Here is a 13,692-nt window from a genome sequence, read left to right as displayed (position 1 = left end):
GGCCGAGCGCCCCAGGGCCGTCCTTCCTCCGACTTTTCTCCCAGAAAAGCCTTCGACCTCGAAGGTTTCCGTTGAACAAGTGTAAGCCGTCCTGAGCTGCATTTTCCGTTCCTGAAACTCCTGACGCCCCGGCTCGTGCAGGATTCAGGGCTGGGAGGGGATGCTGCACTGAGGGCGGGACCCCTGTCTCTCATGGGGGGAACTGGGAGACTTCGATCTATGTCACGAATTACCGTGGCCTGTGGAATCACAGCCCTAGAGAGCTCCACGCCCCACCCCCCGGGGATGTTACCTCGTTGGCCAAAAAGAAGCCTGCAGGTGTGCCTGCAGGAAGGGCCCTGGCGCGGGCGCTCCTACCCTGGGTGGGGCCCCGCGGGATGGATGGGGCAGCGCTGGCGCCTGGAGCTCTGAAGCTGGAGGGCAGGGTCAGGCTCCTCCAGGAGCTGCTGGAGGGGACACACCTGTGCCACCACCGGGACGCTGATTCTGGACTTCTGGCCTCCAGAACGGTAAGAAAATGATTCAGGTTGTTTCAGCCACTTAGTTCAGGGTGATTTGCCACGGCAGCATTCGGAGACAAACGCCCCCCCCCCCTCAGTCACCTCTTCACTAGGGTCCCCGGCCACGTGCCTGCAGGAATCGGAGGATCAGGGGGGAGCTTCGGAACCCGAGGCGTGGCGGCTGACTCACCAAGGTCCTGCTGCCCACGCCGAGACGTCGTAAGCCCGAAAGGGGCCCATCTAGACGCAGAGAAGCCACAAAACACCGTGTTCCTCGGACCTGAGTGAGGCTTCACTGAGGGGCGGGCACAGTACACAGCCCGAGCCCCGAGTCTGTGGTTCGCCTCCCGGAGCCTTTTCCGCCCTCGACACAGAAACCGAGGGTGGAGAGAGCGTTAGGGCGGAACAGCAGGCCTGTTGCTGGGAGACGGACATTCTAGTTTGAATCCTACCCGCTTGGTAAGGCTTTTGCCTGTGGCTCCCAGCCTGCGGCACTGGCCAGAAACACATGGACTGACTCTTACTTAGGGTTTAGGGTCAGCTGTGTCACTAGAGGAATCCCAAGCTGGGGTGATGGCAGCTCAGTCTCCCCTGAGTCGCTAGATGGGAGAAAGCAGATGGTAAGTCACAGGGAGCAACCTGGCTCTGAGACGCTACAATTCCCTCCAGCCCGTCTTAACTATGGTCCGCTTTCCTTTGTGAACTCTTCCTACTTCCGTCATCTCTGTCCCGCTCAACCTCACTCATTGGTTCTTACAATCAGCAGCACAGAGCTGGCAGGACCCCCCCCCCCAGGTCCCCCTGCTGCCCATGGGGGTGCCTGAGGCTGTTAGCAGCCGATTCCATCCCGGAGGATTTCTGGGACGGCCTCGGGTCTAGGATCAGGTCTCTGGGGCCTTCCTGAGCGCCACTGGGATCCATCCCAGGAGACTCCCCAAGGCTGTTAGGTAGGGGTCCCCCAGGGTCCGCCAAGGCTTGATCAGAGGTCTCTGGAGATTCCTGAGGTCATGTAAGGACAGGATCCCAGGAAAGTTCATAACGCCAAGCAGCAAAGGATCCCCGAGGATCTACGGTGGGGTCGGCAGGAAGTCGCAAAGGATCCCCTGAGATCAATCCTGGGAGGAGGTTCCTGGAGAAGGTCTGAGGCTGTGATGAAAGGCGACCCCAGAGAGCCCCTGTGGTGGTCTTCCATGACACACTCAGCCCACTGTGCCGGGTGTGGAGGCCAAAGACGCCACGGTCCCCTCAGCAGATTCTCACCAGATAGACGTGTGTGCAGACAGATAGATGTGTGTGCAGACAGATGCAGTCCAAGTGCAGGCAGGAAACGAGGCAGGTGCTTGATCCTGAACTAAAGAGCTGGCTCACCCACTCGCATCGAAGCTCAGTTTGCTGCCAAGAAAGTAAAGGTGCATTTAAGTGGGTGGTGCCAACCGGGACACAGGCGGGCTAGTGCTCTGAACCCCAGCTGTGAAGGCTCCTGGGGGCCAGATGGACACGGGAAAATCATTAGTCCCAGTGACTACTGGGGGTGGGGCCTGGGCTCCACTGACCGGTGGGGGCCATGGGGCAAAGCAGCTGACCCCTGTGTCAGGCCCTGGTGTTGGTGCCCCCTGTCTGGTTTTGTGAGGGCGTGGTGGCAGGGCCGTCCCCTTTCAGGGGTCTTGGTCTGAAACACATCTGAGGCTCAGATGTTACATGTAGTTTGATTGAAACTGTGTCTGTGGCCACCAGCCCCAAGGCTTCGTTCCCGGGGCTGTTTGCTGCTCACCAGAACCCCCTTGTCCATGCAATGGGCTTCCTTCCTGAGGAAGGCAGGGGACGTGCCGGGGGGAGGTGGCCGGTGAGCACAGGGTGGGAGAAGGCCGGTTTGACTCCGCAGGACAGCAAGGAGGAAAACTCGCGCTGAAGAAGTGAAGTTCCTGCACCTTTACCCAGGGTGGGCACAAGGAGCTGTGCAAGGCTCGCCGTTGCAAACAGGGTGAAGGCTCGGGGTCGTGTGTGTGGTCCAGGGAAGCGTTCATGGGGGGATGTTGGCGAGCAACCAACCATATAAAGTGCCCAGGGCAGTACAGGGCATGAGGCCAGCCCTCAGTCAGTGTTGTGCACCATCACCAAGTGGGGTGGGCCGAGGCATGGGGAAGCTTCAATTAGAGAATGTAATCAAGTACTTCTTTGAAAACGGACCTGTCGGAGAAGTGCCTCGGAGCTCCTGAAAGGTCTGTCTCGGATCCAGTTGGACGGCCGGTCCCTGACGCCTCAGTCTCTACGACAGGGCTGAAGAAATTTAATGCAAACTATATACTTAACCATTTTTCGGTGGCCCCGTTCAAAAAAAAAAGGCAAAAACATGTGCAAATAATTTCAGCAAGACACTTTATTGAACCAAATGTACCAAACGCAGTATTTCAACACGTCATCAATATAAAAACCCATACGTGCATTTTTTTTGGTACCAAACCTTCTACATCCTCTGTAGGCACGCACTGCACATACATGCACGGCACTGCTCAGGCGGGGAGTCCCCTCGTCTCAGGTGCCCCTGCTGCTCAGCTGAGGCCGAGCCTGCCCCCACTCTCCCTTCCCTCAAACAGGCGATGGACAGATCCGCCACCACCGCCCACAGCGTCGCCCTGCCCTCCGGCCCGCCGCTGCACTTCCTCTGCCGTGCCACCGGGTGGCGCCCTTTCATACCGTTGGGCGTTTGCTCCGGCGTTAACCACTGCTGGGACGGAGGCGGGACTTCCGGGCGTGCGGAGGCACAACTTCCGGAGGGAGGCGGAAGAGCCTCTCGGCTCCAAGCTCGAGAGTCCCGGGACTGTGGAGGGGGTCCCCCGGGTTACGGGACAGAGCCACGGGGGCGGCCCGGCAGCACTCAGGGTCTAAGGGCCTTGGGTCTGAGGGATGCGGAGGGGCCATGGCCAGCGACGGAGCCAGGAAGCAGTTCTGGAAGCGTAGCAACAGCAAGGTCCCGGGCAGGTAGGTGTGTTGGGGCGCTCCGGGTTGGGGTCAGGGGTCAGGGGTCAGGTGGGGGCGTCGGCGGGCCGGGCTTCGCGGGTCGAGTCGGGGCCTGGGGCGGGTTGGCTTGGGCTCCGAGGATGCTGCTCGGGAGTGGGAGGGAACTGGGGTCGGAGCGTGGGGTCTGGGGCGTGACAGCTGCCCCTCAGTCGGAGCGAGGCTGGAAGGAGGGGGCGCAGCTACGGCGAGTCCTTCCCGAGACTGGCGGGCTCTCCCGCACTTCCCTGGGCTCCGGGGTTGGGGGCGGGGAGCGGTGCTGGAAGGAACCGATCCTATGGAGCCGCGGAGTCTGGCGGAGTCGGGATGGGCTTCTGCCCGGGGCGTGGTGGCTTTGACCCACTTGACTGGCCGGGTCCCCGCGTCTGCTGCCGCTTTGCTTGGAGGAAGGAAGGCCGCGGGAGGCCCCCCTGAATTTCCGTGTTTTCCCTTCCGGCCTCCAATCCAACTGCTGTCTTGGTCGGCAGCAGGAAGCAAATAAAAATAGAATAAAACAAAATAAGAAACAAGTGCCCGCGGCGCCCTGGGTGCAGCTGAACGCTGTGCAGCTCCGAAGTCTTCATCCGATCGTCACGTCACCGAAGCCTCCTGGCCGGCCAGGGCCCCCCCCCCCCCCCCCCGGGGCCGGTGGGGACGGGGCCTGGTGGAGACTCGGTGGAGCCGGCTGCTGGTGAAAACAGAGGGTCTCCGAGCAGACTCCCGGGTTTCTAGGCGGTCTGTTCTCTTTAGAAACTTAAGTCTGAGAAGCTGAACGTTGAGAACGGTGGCATCACAGTACAGTACCTGAGGCAGGGTCACCCAGGAGGGCCACGCACACCAAGTGCCCCTCTGAACGCCCCGCTGCTCCAGCGCGGAAATGTGGACTTGTCACCGTCCAGGCAGGAGCGGGAGTTCTCCGTGTGAGGCGGGCTGCGTGGGAGGGAGGGAGTGACCGCTCACACGCAGTGGCTTTGGGGTTGGGGCCACCTTCTTCCACACTGTAGGACTGTACTCGACTGAAGAACTGCAAAGCTCGTGCTGAGGTGCAAGAAGATGTGGACGTTCAGGCAGAGAACAGGAGGTCCTAATGGCGGCAGCGGCCAGTGCTGACCAGTGTGCTGGAGCCTGGACTTGGGGTGCAGCGCCGCGGGGCACTGGGGCTTGTATGCTGGTTTTGAGTCTGGAGGTTCGGTTCCACCTTGGTCTAAAGAAGCCGCATCCTAGTGGCCGGTGGGGAGGCTCGGATGGCCCCTGGCGGCCGAGGTCCTGTGTGTGGCCGTGATGGTGGATGGACCTTTGGGACAGCGACTGTGTGGGTTTCCTGGTCATTTCTCTTTGGCTCGAGTTCAGTCCTAGGCACCGCAGATTCACGGACTGTGCGTGTGCCCATGTTTGGAAAAGGGGTTTTTGCAGATGGTCAGGTTAGGGTGGGGTCACATCGGGTTAGGGCGGGTCCTGCTCCAACGACTGGTGTCCCTTTTTTTCTTTTTAAGATCTTATTATTTACTTTTAGATTGAGGGGAAGGGAGGGAGGAAGAGAGGGAGAGAGCCCTGGCTGGTGTAGCTCAGTGGATTGAGCGCAGGCCTGCGAACCAGACAATCGCGGTTCGATTCCCAGTCAGGGCACATGTCTGGGTTGCAGACTGGTTCCCTGCAGGCCAGTTCCCAGCAGGGGGCGCATGAAAGGCAACCATACATTGATATTTCTCTCCCTCTCTCCTTCCCTTCCCCTCTAAAGATAAATAAAATAAAATACTTCTGTAAAAAAAAAAAAAAAAGAGAGAGAGAGGGAGAGAAACATCAGTGTGTGGTTGCCTCTCACGCGCCCCCTGCTGGGGACCCGGCCCACAACCCAGGAATGTGCCCTGACTGGGAATTGAACCAGCGACCCTTTGATTCGCAGGCTGATGCTCAGTCCTGAGTCACGCCAGCCTGGGCGACCGGTGTCCTGATAAGAGGAGTTTGGACACAGACATAGAGGCCTAAGACAATGGCCTTTGAAGACCGGGGCGGAGACTGGGGTGATGCCTTTTCTGGGAACCCATGAATGCTGCGAGAGGCGAGGCAGGCTCCCCTCCTGGAGCCTTCCGAGTGGGGGGCCCTGCCAACCCTTGATTCTGAGCCTCTCGGGCCCCAGAAGTACATGAGGATACGTTTGTGTTACTTTAAGCCACTCAGTTGGCGGCGACCCTTTCCGACAGCAGGAGGGAACTGCACCGTCCTCATCGGTCTCTGCCGGGAGCCGTCTTGGTGAAGAGGCTTCCGCCTCCCGGTCCATGCTGCGCGGCGTCCATGGTGTTTCCGAGAGCATCTCTGTGCTGCGGGCGGAGGCGGAGTCTCGGGGCGCTGCCCCGTGGTCGCTGTGGAGCGCAGGACAGAAAGCGGGGCCGGGTTCCAGGAAGGCCCAGGCTGTGGCCACCTGCCCCCAGCCTCCAGCCTTGCCCTTGCCAGTGCCGGCGTTGTGCGAGACAGCGGCCCCCGAGGCTTGGCTTGGTGGCCACCAGCCACAGGCCCCATCTCCACCTGCCTGAGCACAGCACTGTCCGCCGCTGTGTCTGCGCTCGCCAGCCCTCAGGTGCCTCCTTTGTGTGTTATCTCTTCTCGAGTGTCAACCTCAGCCCAGAGACACAAAGGAGAGAGGCCACACCCCCTACGGGGTGCAGAACTGTCCAGGGTCGTTCATAGGGCACACCCGACTGGTTAATAGTTAATGACAATCCCCCCATGCTACTTCCTGTGACAGCGCTGGCCAGAGGTCACGGAGCGCGCAGTGCGCCGGCTGCCCAGACCAGCAGCTTCTCCCCGGTTCCCCCACTGTTCCCTTTGCAGAGCAGAGGCAGGGCAGCAGGCGGCCCGGAGGGCGCGGGGCGGCCTGGGCTCTTCCCAATGACGGAGGCTCTCGTTTTGAGTGTCCCCAGGCTTCTCGTTCCTCATTCTTCAGAGCTGCTTCTCCATTCCGGGGGCTTGCCTGGAAACGCCGCCCGAGCCCCGAGGTGGCGCCTGCAGCCGTCCTCGAGGTCCAGCTGGGTCAGCGGCAGTGCGGGTTTCCCTGCATGTGGGAGGGGGAGGTCTGAGACACAGTCACTGTGACCGATGTGGTCATGTAGGGGGTGTGCAGCGGGCTGGGCAGGGTGGCCAGCCCAAATGGACAGCCCTGGGAGGCTGTCCTTGCCCAGGGCGTGCAGCACCCCACGAGTGAACTGGCTTTGTGCTCAGGCCGTCCCCCCCACCCCCCCCATGGTGCCAGGTTCCTACTGTGGGCCGATTCCTGTGTGTTCCTGCGCATCCTTGGGCCCGGCCTCCAGAGTCCGCCAGAGGAGCCCTGCCGGCCCTGGGTTGGGCACTGCCAGGTCCGGTGGCTGTCGCCTGCCACCTTCCTCTCGCACAGGTGCTTGGCCATGCTGCAGGGGGCTGCACCGGCTGGGTGCAACTCCGTGGCGCTCTCCTCGCGCTCTCCGGGTGTCAGAGGGGATGGGCGTGGCCTGCATGAGGGGCCGTTCTGGGTGTTCCACGCGCCTGTTCTCGTTTGCATGTGAGCCTGTGCGCCTGCGGCGAGACCGGCCGGTTGGGGCGACTCCACGTTGTGCTGTGGGGGTGGGAAACGGTGGGGGTGGGGTCCGGGAAGAGGAAGGGCGGGGGACGTGGGTCACAGGTGTATGGCACGCGACAGCGTCCCCTCCTGGCCAGGGCACTGGGGCTTGTTCCACTGTGGGGGAGCGCACGATGCCACCTCTGCGGCCTGGAGGCGGGACCTGCGCGTGCGGTGACGGCTCCGGGCTGGTTGGGGGTGCCGTGGGGGCGCTTCACCAGCGGCGGCGTTCCGTGGAGCCGCTGACAGAGCCACGTCCACGTGGGTCCGTTTCATGTTCTCTTTAGCATCCGAGCTGCTCTTGGGTGGACTTTCTGCAACCGTCGTAGTGTGCCCTGCTTCAGCCAGATGCAGCTCCGTCAACCCTCGTGATCTCCAGCGGCTCTGAGGGGGTAGGGCCAGCTTGGGAGCCGTGGGAGCCCTCCGCGCGTGTCTCATTGCACCTCGTCCCGGAGGCCTCTTTACCCCCCGGCGCTCGCGGCCTGTGTTTGAAGTGCGGTCCTTGCAGAGCTGGCTGCCTGAGGACTGCGTGGTGGAGGCAGCCGCACTGCACTGACCATGGGCCCACATGAGGCCTCCCTGTCCTTGGGAACTCGGACCCCAACCAGGAGCTCTGCAGGGCAGTGCCACGCAGGGTGGGGTGACGTCGAAGTGCACTCTGAGGCAGCGTCCGTGCCGGTGGGTGCTTATGTAGGCGCTTACGTGGGTGTGGTAGTGTTCTGCAGTGGGAGGTCAGGACTGGGCCTTCGTGGCAGTGGGTGTGGCCTGAGCCAGGGCCTGGGGCTGAGCGGAGGAAGGAGAGAGAGAGAAAAGCCCTGCCCAGCAGGGCCTGCCTTTGGGGGGGTGGGGAGAAGGCTGGCCACACAGTGGGGTGGACCAGGTGTGAGGGGAGAGCGTCAGGGAGGAGGCCAGGTGGCCTCAGTTCCGGGATCGCTGCTGTTGGCAGTGAGGCCGTGGAAGGTGCCGACGTGGGAGCGGGGAGGAATAGGCGCCCCGACCCGGGGCGGTGGACCCAGGGGCCGCCGTGTGACGAGGTGGACGACGTGTCCTTCCCTTCCTGGGTGACCGATGGTGATGTCATTGTCCAGCTGGACACGGATGGCAGGTGTGAGGCGCAGTGTTTGGGGCAAAGCCGATTCCGGTCGTGGACCCGGTAGTGTGAGATGGTGCGTGTGTGGCGGATGCTGGCAGTGGTCAGGAGAGGGTGTGCTGTCCCCAAGTGAGAAGGTGGCGGTCAGGGGAGTGCCTGGCTGGCTGCAGGGACCGGGAGAGGGAGCCGAACGGGGGTTCAGCACTGAAGGGGGCCCGGAAGGGGGCCTGGGGCTCGTGGCAGCTGGGGCAGGCTGGCAGAATCGTACTCTTCCGTGTTAAATTCAAAGACATCCTTTGCCTGTGTGTGTTTTCTAGGTTTTGTATAAAAACCTAGAAATCCGTTTTGTAGGATAAACACCTTGCTCTTTTATGAGGTGTGACTGGCACTCAGCACTGTACCAATTTCAGGTACACAGCCTAGTGACAGGCTGCTGTGAAATGGTAACATCTGCCACCATGCGCAGCTACAAACTAGTTTTTCTTGTGATGAGGACTTAAGATTTACTCTGTTGGCAGCTTTCCAAGGCGCAATACAGTGTCATCATCCACTGCGGTCGCTGCCTGTGTGCTGCGCCCCCCCCACTGTGTCCCGACCGCTCCCACCTCGTCCACTGTGGTCCCCATCCGTGTGCTGCCCCGACCCCTCCCCCACCTCCTGCCCCAGCTTCTGGTGGCCGCTCTCTCTGTGTGCGCGTGCGCACGGGGCTTCTCCGAGTGAGGGAGAGACTCGCTGTAAACGTGCTTATCCCCAAGTTATGTATGCAGAGATGGCTGCGGTTGGCTGGCCTTTTGGCTCCGTGGTTGCTGAGTCTGCGCAGGGCCCAGGGGCCATGAGCACTGCAACAAGCGGCACGACCGGTCCTCCTTCCAGGGGCCAGTGCTCAGGGGCCACTGTGCTGCTGCGACCTTGCGGGATGCGCTGGGCGGACTACCCGACGGCCAGCGCCCCGCAGGCTCGCAGCCCTGGCTCGGTGCCCCCGTGCTTGCTCACGCCTGCTGTGTTGCCAGGGGCCGGTTTCCGTCCTCCCTCCCCCACAGGGCTCGCCTCTGTGCTGATGGTCAGCCCATCATGGGGCAGCCGGGCAGGCTCTCCCTGGTTTCCGGTTCCTGGGGTGTCCCGGGGCGCGGCTGGCCGTGTGACTGCGCGGGGCAGCGTCCTGTGGGTCGTCAGTGACCACTGAGGACCTCGCTGTCCAGGGCGGGTCCAGGCTTCAGAGTCGGGCTGGCCACGAGCAGGCCCCCGCGTTGTCTCGGATCTGGAGTTTTCGAAAACCTTTCTCGACCTGTGCTGTAAAGGCAGCCCAGACAGAAGGGGCGGCCCTGGTCTCGGGGGCCTGTGTCTGCGTCCGGGCCTCCCCCGCCCGCCTGGCCTCATCTCTGGCCCTGGCCCCCCCGGTGGACGCCCACCCTGCTCTCACTTTGAACCTCAGCTTTCCTGGTTCTTCGCCACCCGCCTTCCCCTTACCAGTGGTGGTGTTAGTGGGGGTGCTGTGGGCAGGGAGGGGCTTCTGGGAGGGTCCCCTTCGGGGCACCGTCCTGGGCCGTCTCTCGGCCCCGACTGCCCTGCGCTGCCCAGTGGCCTGGACCCATGGCCGTCGCCTCTGTGGCATTCCAGCGCCGGAGCCCTGCTGCCCCCGGACTCTCGTTCACAGGGTCTCCTGCCGGGGACCCCTCCCGCCGCTCGGCCAGGTGGCATCAGGAACGTGCAGGTCGGGCCCGAGAACATGGCTGCCGGTCCCCAGCACTGCCCGCTGGGGACAGATGGGTCTTCGGAAAGTTGGTTGTCCTAGTCCGTGTGGTTTCCACACGAGGTGTGTGGGACTGCGGTTCGCTGATGGAGACGGGACAGGCTTTTGTTGTTCGGGCGAAGGATGTGGGCTCGGGCCTCCCCGTTCGAGGTGTGTGAGTGGTGGTCACTGGGTGCTGGGTGCCTTGCGTGTGGAGCCCCTGCCACGGTGCACCCCTTCCCGGCCATCTGGGCTGGGGGGGCCCTTCTGGTCCTGCCCCCTCCCACCCCTGCGCCCCTGTCTCCGCTCTGTCCTGAGTCCTTCCTCCCTCTTAGTGTCCGTGGAGACACCGCTGGTCACCCAACGTTTCGCCCACTCACGTGCTCGCGGCAGTGTTCTCGGCGCCCAGGGCGCAGCTGTCTGCACCGGCCAGGTGAGAACGTCTGTGCCGCCTCACCTGGAACCTCAGCCCCGGCGTCACCGGTCTGCCCTCTGTCTGCAGGCCTGCCCGTTTGGGACCCTCCCCCAGATGGAGTCCGGTTCCGTCCTCGTGCCTGGCACCTGCCCCTGAGCGTCACGTTGGCGAGGGTCCCCCCTGTTGTTCGGTGCCAGCGCTCCGTTCCCTGTTCAGGGTGTGGACGGGCCTCTTCTGATGGACGCGGCCGCCGGCTGGTGCTCTGGGCCTGTGGCCACGCTCTTGCTCTCGTAAATAACGCTGTGCAACTCCGTGTGTGTGTGTGTGTGTGTGTGTGTGTTTATCTCTCATGGGTGTGTTCCTGGGGTGGGGTTTTGGGGTCAGGTGGCAACAGTGTGGCCTTTCGCGGACCTGCCAGCGGCTTTCCAAAGTGGCCGCCCCGACTTTCCTGTCCATCAGCGGGGGCAGGGTTTCAGTCTCCCTGTGTTGGCGTCCACACCGAGATGCCGGCTCGGTCTGTGCCGCCCCGCAGGGCGCGCAGTGGCCTCTCCTCGTGGTGCTCGTCTGTGTTTCTCGGGGAGGCAGGGGTGCTGAGGTGACTTGGGAAAGAGCGCTGTGCGCAGTGTGACAAGAGTGCGGGTGGGAAGGCTCAGAGTGACGGAGGAGTGTCCCCAGGGAGCCGTCCGCTCCGGGAGCCGGGTCTGCCCGCAGGTCACACCCACCTCACCTCGCAGAGCCGCTCAGGCTGCTGGAAAACCCGCCCAGCTGTCAGGTGTTCAGAAGGCACACCCACTGGGACGCGTTGGGAGACACGCGCCGTCAGGCAGTCCCATCCCGCGTGCAACACGGCGCCCTCACCGGGCGGTTACAACCAAATGTTCCATGAGAATCTTGTGGGAGCTGGGCTGTGTGCACGGCTCCTCGTCCACCCAAACGTCGTTGTGCGGGGCGTGACCATGCAGGTGAGTGCGGCGAACGCACCTGTCCCCCACAGCGCAGGAGTGAACTGGCACGCCCGGTGCGGCCCCTGTGCTCCGGTCCTGGCCCCTGCTCCGGATCTGTGTTCTCAGTGCGTGCGGTTGGACTCCCGACCGCTCCTGCGTGTGTCCAGAAACGGCACTCTCCCTTGTGAGAGCTTTCTTTGAGTGCCGTCCCACACTGTGGGTGCTTGACTCGCTGCCGGTGTTGTGCTGGGGGGAATCGTCCTGATTCCCATAGCCGAGGCTCAGCCGCGGCTTCTGGGGGCTATGGTCCGTCATGTGTCCCTGTCCCATTCACTTGTTGGTCACTTGATTTGTAAAGGACGCCCAGACGCTTCTCAGACCGACTGCGGACCCTGCGCACCTGTCCCCTGTGCGCTTGAGCGGGCGCCCTCGGGGCGTGTGCGCGGCGCTGGTGCAGAACGAGGGTGCAGTCTGGGGTGTGACTCGGTGCCTGTTCCACGTGGACTCGTGTAAACCCCCGGCTCACAAGGTGTCCTGGGCCGCTCTGAAAGTTGCGAGTCACTAGTGCTTTAAGGGAGCGTGAGCTAGTGAGTGTTCGTTGGATGGTGTGTTTTTGAGACAGATGTCATGGTCTGCAATGGGGTGGCTGCCAGTTACTTTCCTCAAATGGCTTCAGTTCAGACCTGTTTTTCGTTTCAGCTAGCAAGACCAAGTGAACATGAAATTTTAATAAGACAGAATGAGGCTCGTTTGAGTCTGGGGTGAACCTCGCCGGAGCACTTTCTGCTCCGTGAACCGGCGGTGTGCCATGGAGCACTCGCGAGTCGGCGCTGCGCAGAGGGCGGCCTGCAGCCCGTGATGATGCAGCGGGCGCTGGTGCGCACGGGGCGCAGTGCGGCAGCGGCAGGCCAGGCGCCCCGCGGGCTTTCCTCAGGCCCCGAGGCGCTAGGGAAGGCTCGGCCCGGGGTCAGGAGGGGGGGTGGGATTCGCCGTCCGGACGCCCTGCAGCCTCTCGGATTCTCGGGTGGAGGGGCCGACCCACGGCGGGCGCTGCCTGAGGCCGCCCGTCCGCAGCCGTCCGCTTTGCTGCACGCTCTCTCTCCTGCCCTGGGGCGGGGCGGCTAATGCTCAGAGAAGTGACTTGGTCGACCCCAGACCCGCTTGCAACTGCTGGGAGTTGGACTTGAACCCGGGCCTTTTGATTCTTAACACTGGAAGTCTGCCTACCAAGGTCAGGGATGCCTCCTTGAAGTTTCTGGAAAGGGACCGTGACTGATGGGTTGTGCTTGACCAAGGCAAGCTGACTTTATGGTGGTTTTCTTCTGTAAGCAAAACTCAGTTTCCATGGATGAGGAATTCAGACCTGGCAGCGGGAGAGCCTGCTCCGTGCTGCCTGGGGCGTCTCTGGGCGGCCTGGGACCCGGCGGGAACAGGGCGGCTCACTGCCATGTGAGTGGCTGGCGCTGGCCGCCAGCCGGGCCCTCAGCTCACCGGCGCGTCTTGCACGTGGGCCTGTCCCTGTGGCTGGTTTGGGCTTCCTTGGAACACCGGGCTGGGGACCAAGAGAGACCCCCAAGAGAAACAGGTAGAAGCTCTATTGTCTTTTTAAAAAGTCACGTCCGTATTGAGATTCCCATATTATTCATCCTTTTGACAACACCATTCATGCAACACCATTTACTCATTTAAAGCAGTGGATTCCGGGGTACACTCGTATTTGTGTGCCCGAGGCTGGGTCCCCCTCCCCGCAGTTCTAGAGCATGTTTGTCCTCACCTTGGGGAGAAACCCTGTGCCCCGCCCCCGCAAGCAGCTGGCTGTCTGCTTTCGGTCCTGCAGATGGGTTAGTTCTCGGACATCTTAGGTGGATGAAATGTGACTGGCTTCTTGCACTTTGCACATATCAAGGTCGGTTCCTGTTTGGTGTGTGTTGGCTCTTCGTGTCCTGGCTGCGTGGGACACCGTTGCGTGGGTGGGGCAGGTGACGTTTGCCTTCATTTCTGATGTCAGTGGTTTGAGTCTTCTCTCTCTAAAGATTTGTTGACTTTGTTCATTTTTCCTTTGCCGTTTTCTGAGGCTGTGTATTTCAGAAGTAACCAGGCCGGTGGCTTCCCAGTGCTGCCCCGAGTGCCTGCGAGGTTCCTAGGAATTTCGTCTTCTCCGTTAGGGGCGGTGGTTGGGCACCGGCCCCCCCGAGGCTTCCCCGGAACAGCCCTGCCTTTGTCTGCTCGGTGCTTCCACATAAAGGTCCCTCTGAAAAGTCGCTCACTGCTAGCACCCCTCACACACGTTGAAGGACACCCACAGGACAGCGAAGCCGAGGCTGCCTGTGGTGATGCTGGACTGAAGCCGGGTGGACACGTGCAGAACGCCGTGACTGTGGCCGAGAGACCGTGTGGCTTCAGTGCAAACACAGACCCTTGTAGGGGTTAC

General features: G+C 62.2%; 1 protein-coding gene across 1 annotated transcript in view; it reads left to right on the top strand.

The window, feature by feature from the left end:
* The first annotated feature begins 3,246 nt into the window (after positions 1–3,246).
* TBC1D22A (TBC1 domain family member 22A) overlaps positions 3,247–13,692 on the top strand; it is a 101,216-nt gene continuing 90,770 nt past the window's right edge. Inside the window, exon 1 of the mRNA XM_037160435.2 lies at positions 3,247–3,479. Coding sequence (XP_037016330.2) covers positions 3,418–3,479 — 62 coding nt within the window. The 5' untranslated portion in view covers positions 3,247–3,417. The remainder of the gene's footprint in view (positions 3,480–13,692) is intronic.

The sequence above is a fragment of the Artibeus jamaicensis genome, unplaced genomic scaffold, assembly GCF_021234435.1.
Source record: "Artibeus jamaicensis isolate MK-2021 breed Jamaican fruit bat unplaced genomic scaffold, CSHL_Jam_final contig_233, whole genome shotgun sequence".
Taxonomy (NCBI): Eukaryota; Metazoa; Chordata; class Mammalia; order Chiroptera; family Phyllostomidae; genus Artibeus; species Artibeus jamaicensis.
This window is presented reverse-complemented; position numbering and strand designations above follow the sequence as displayed.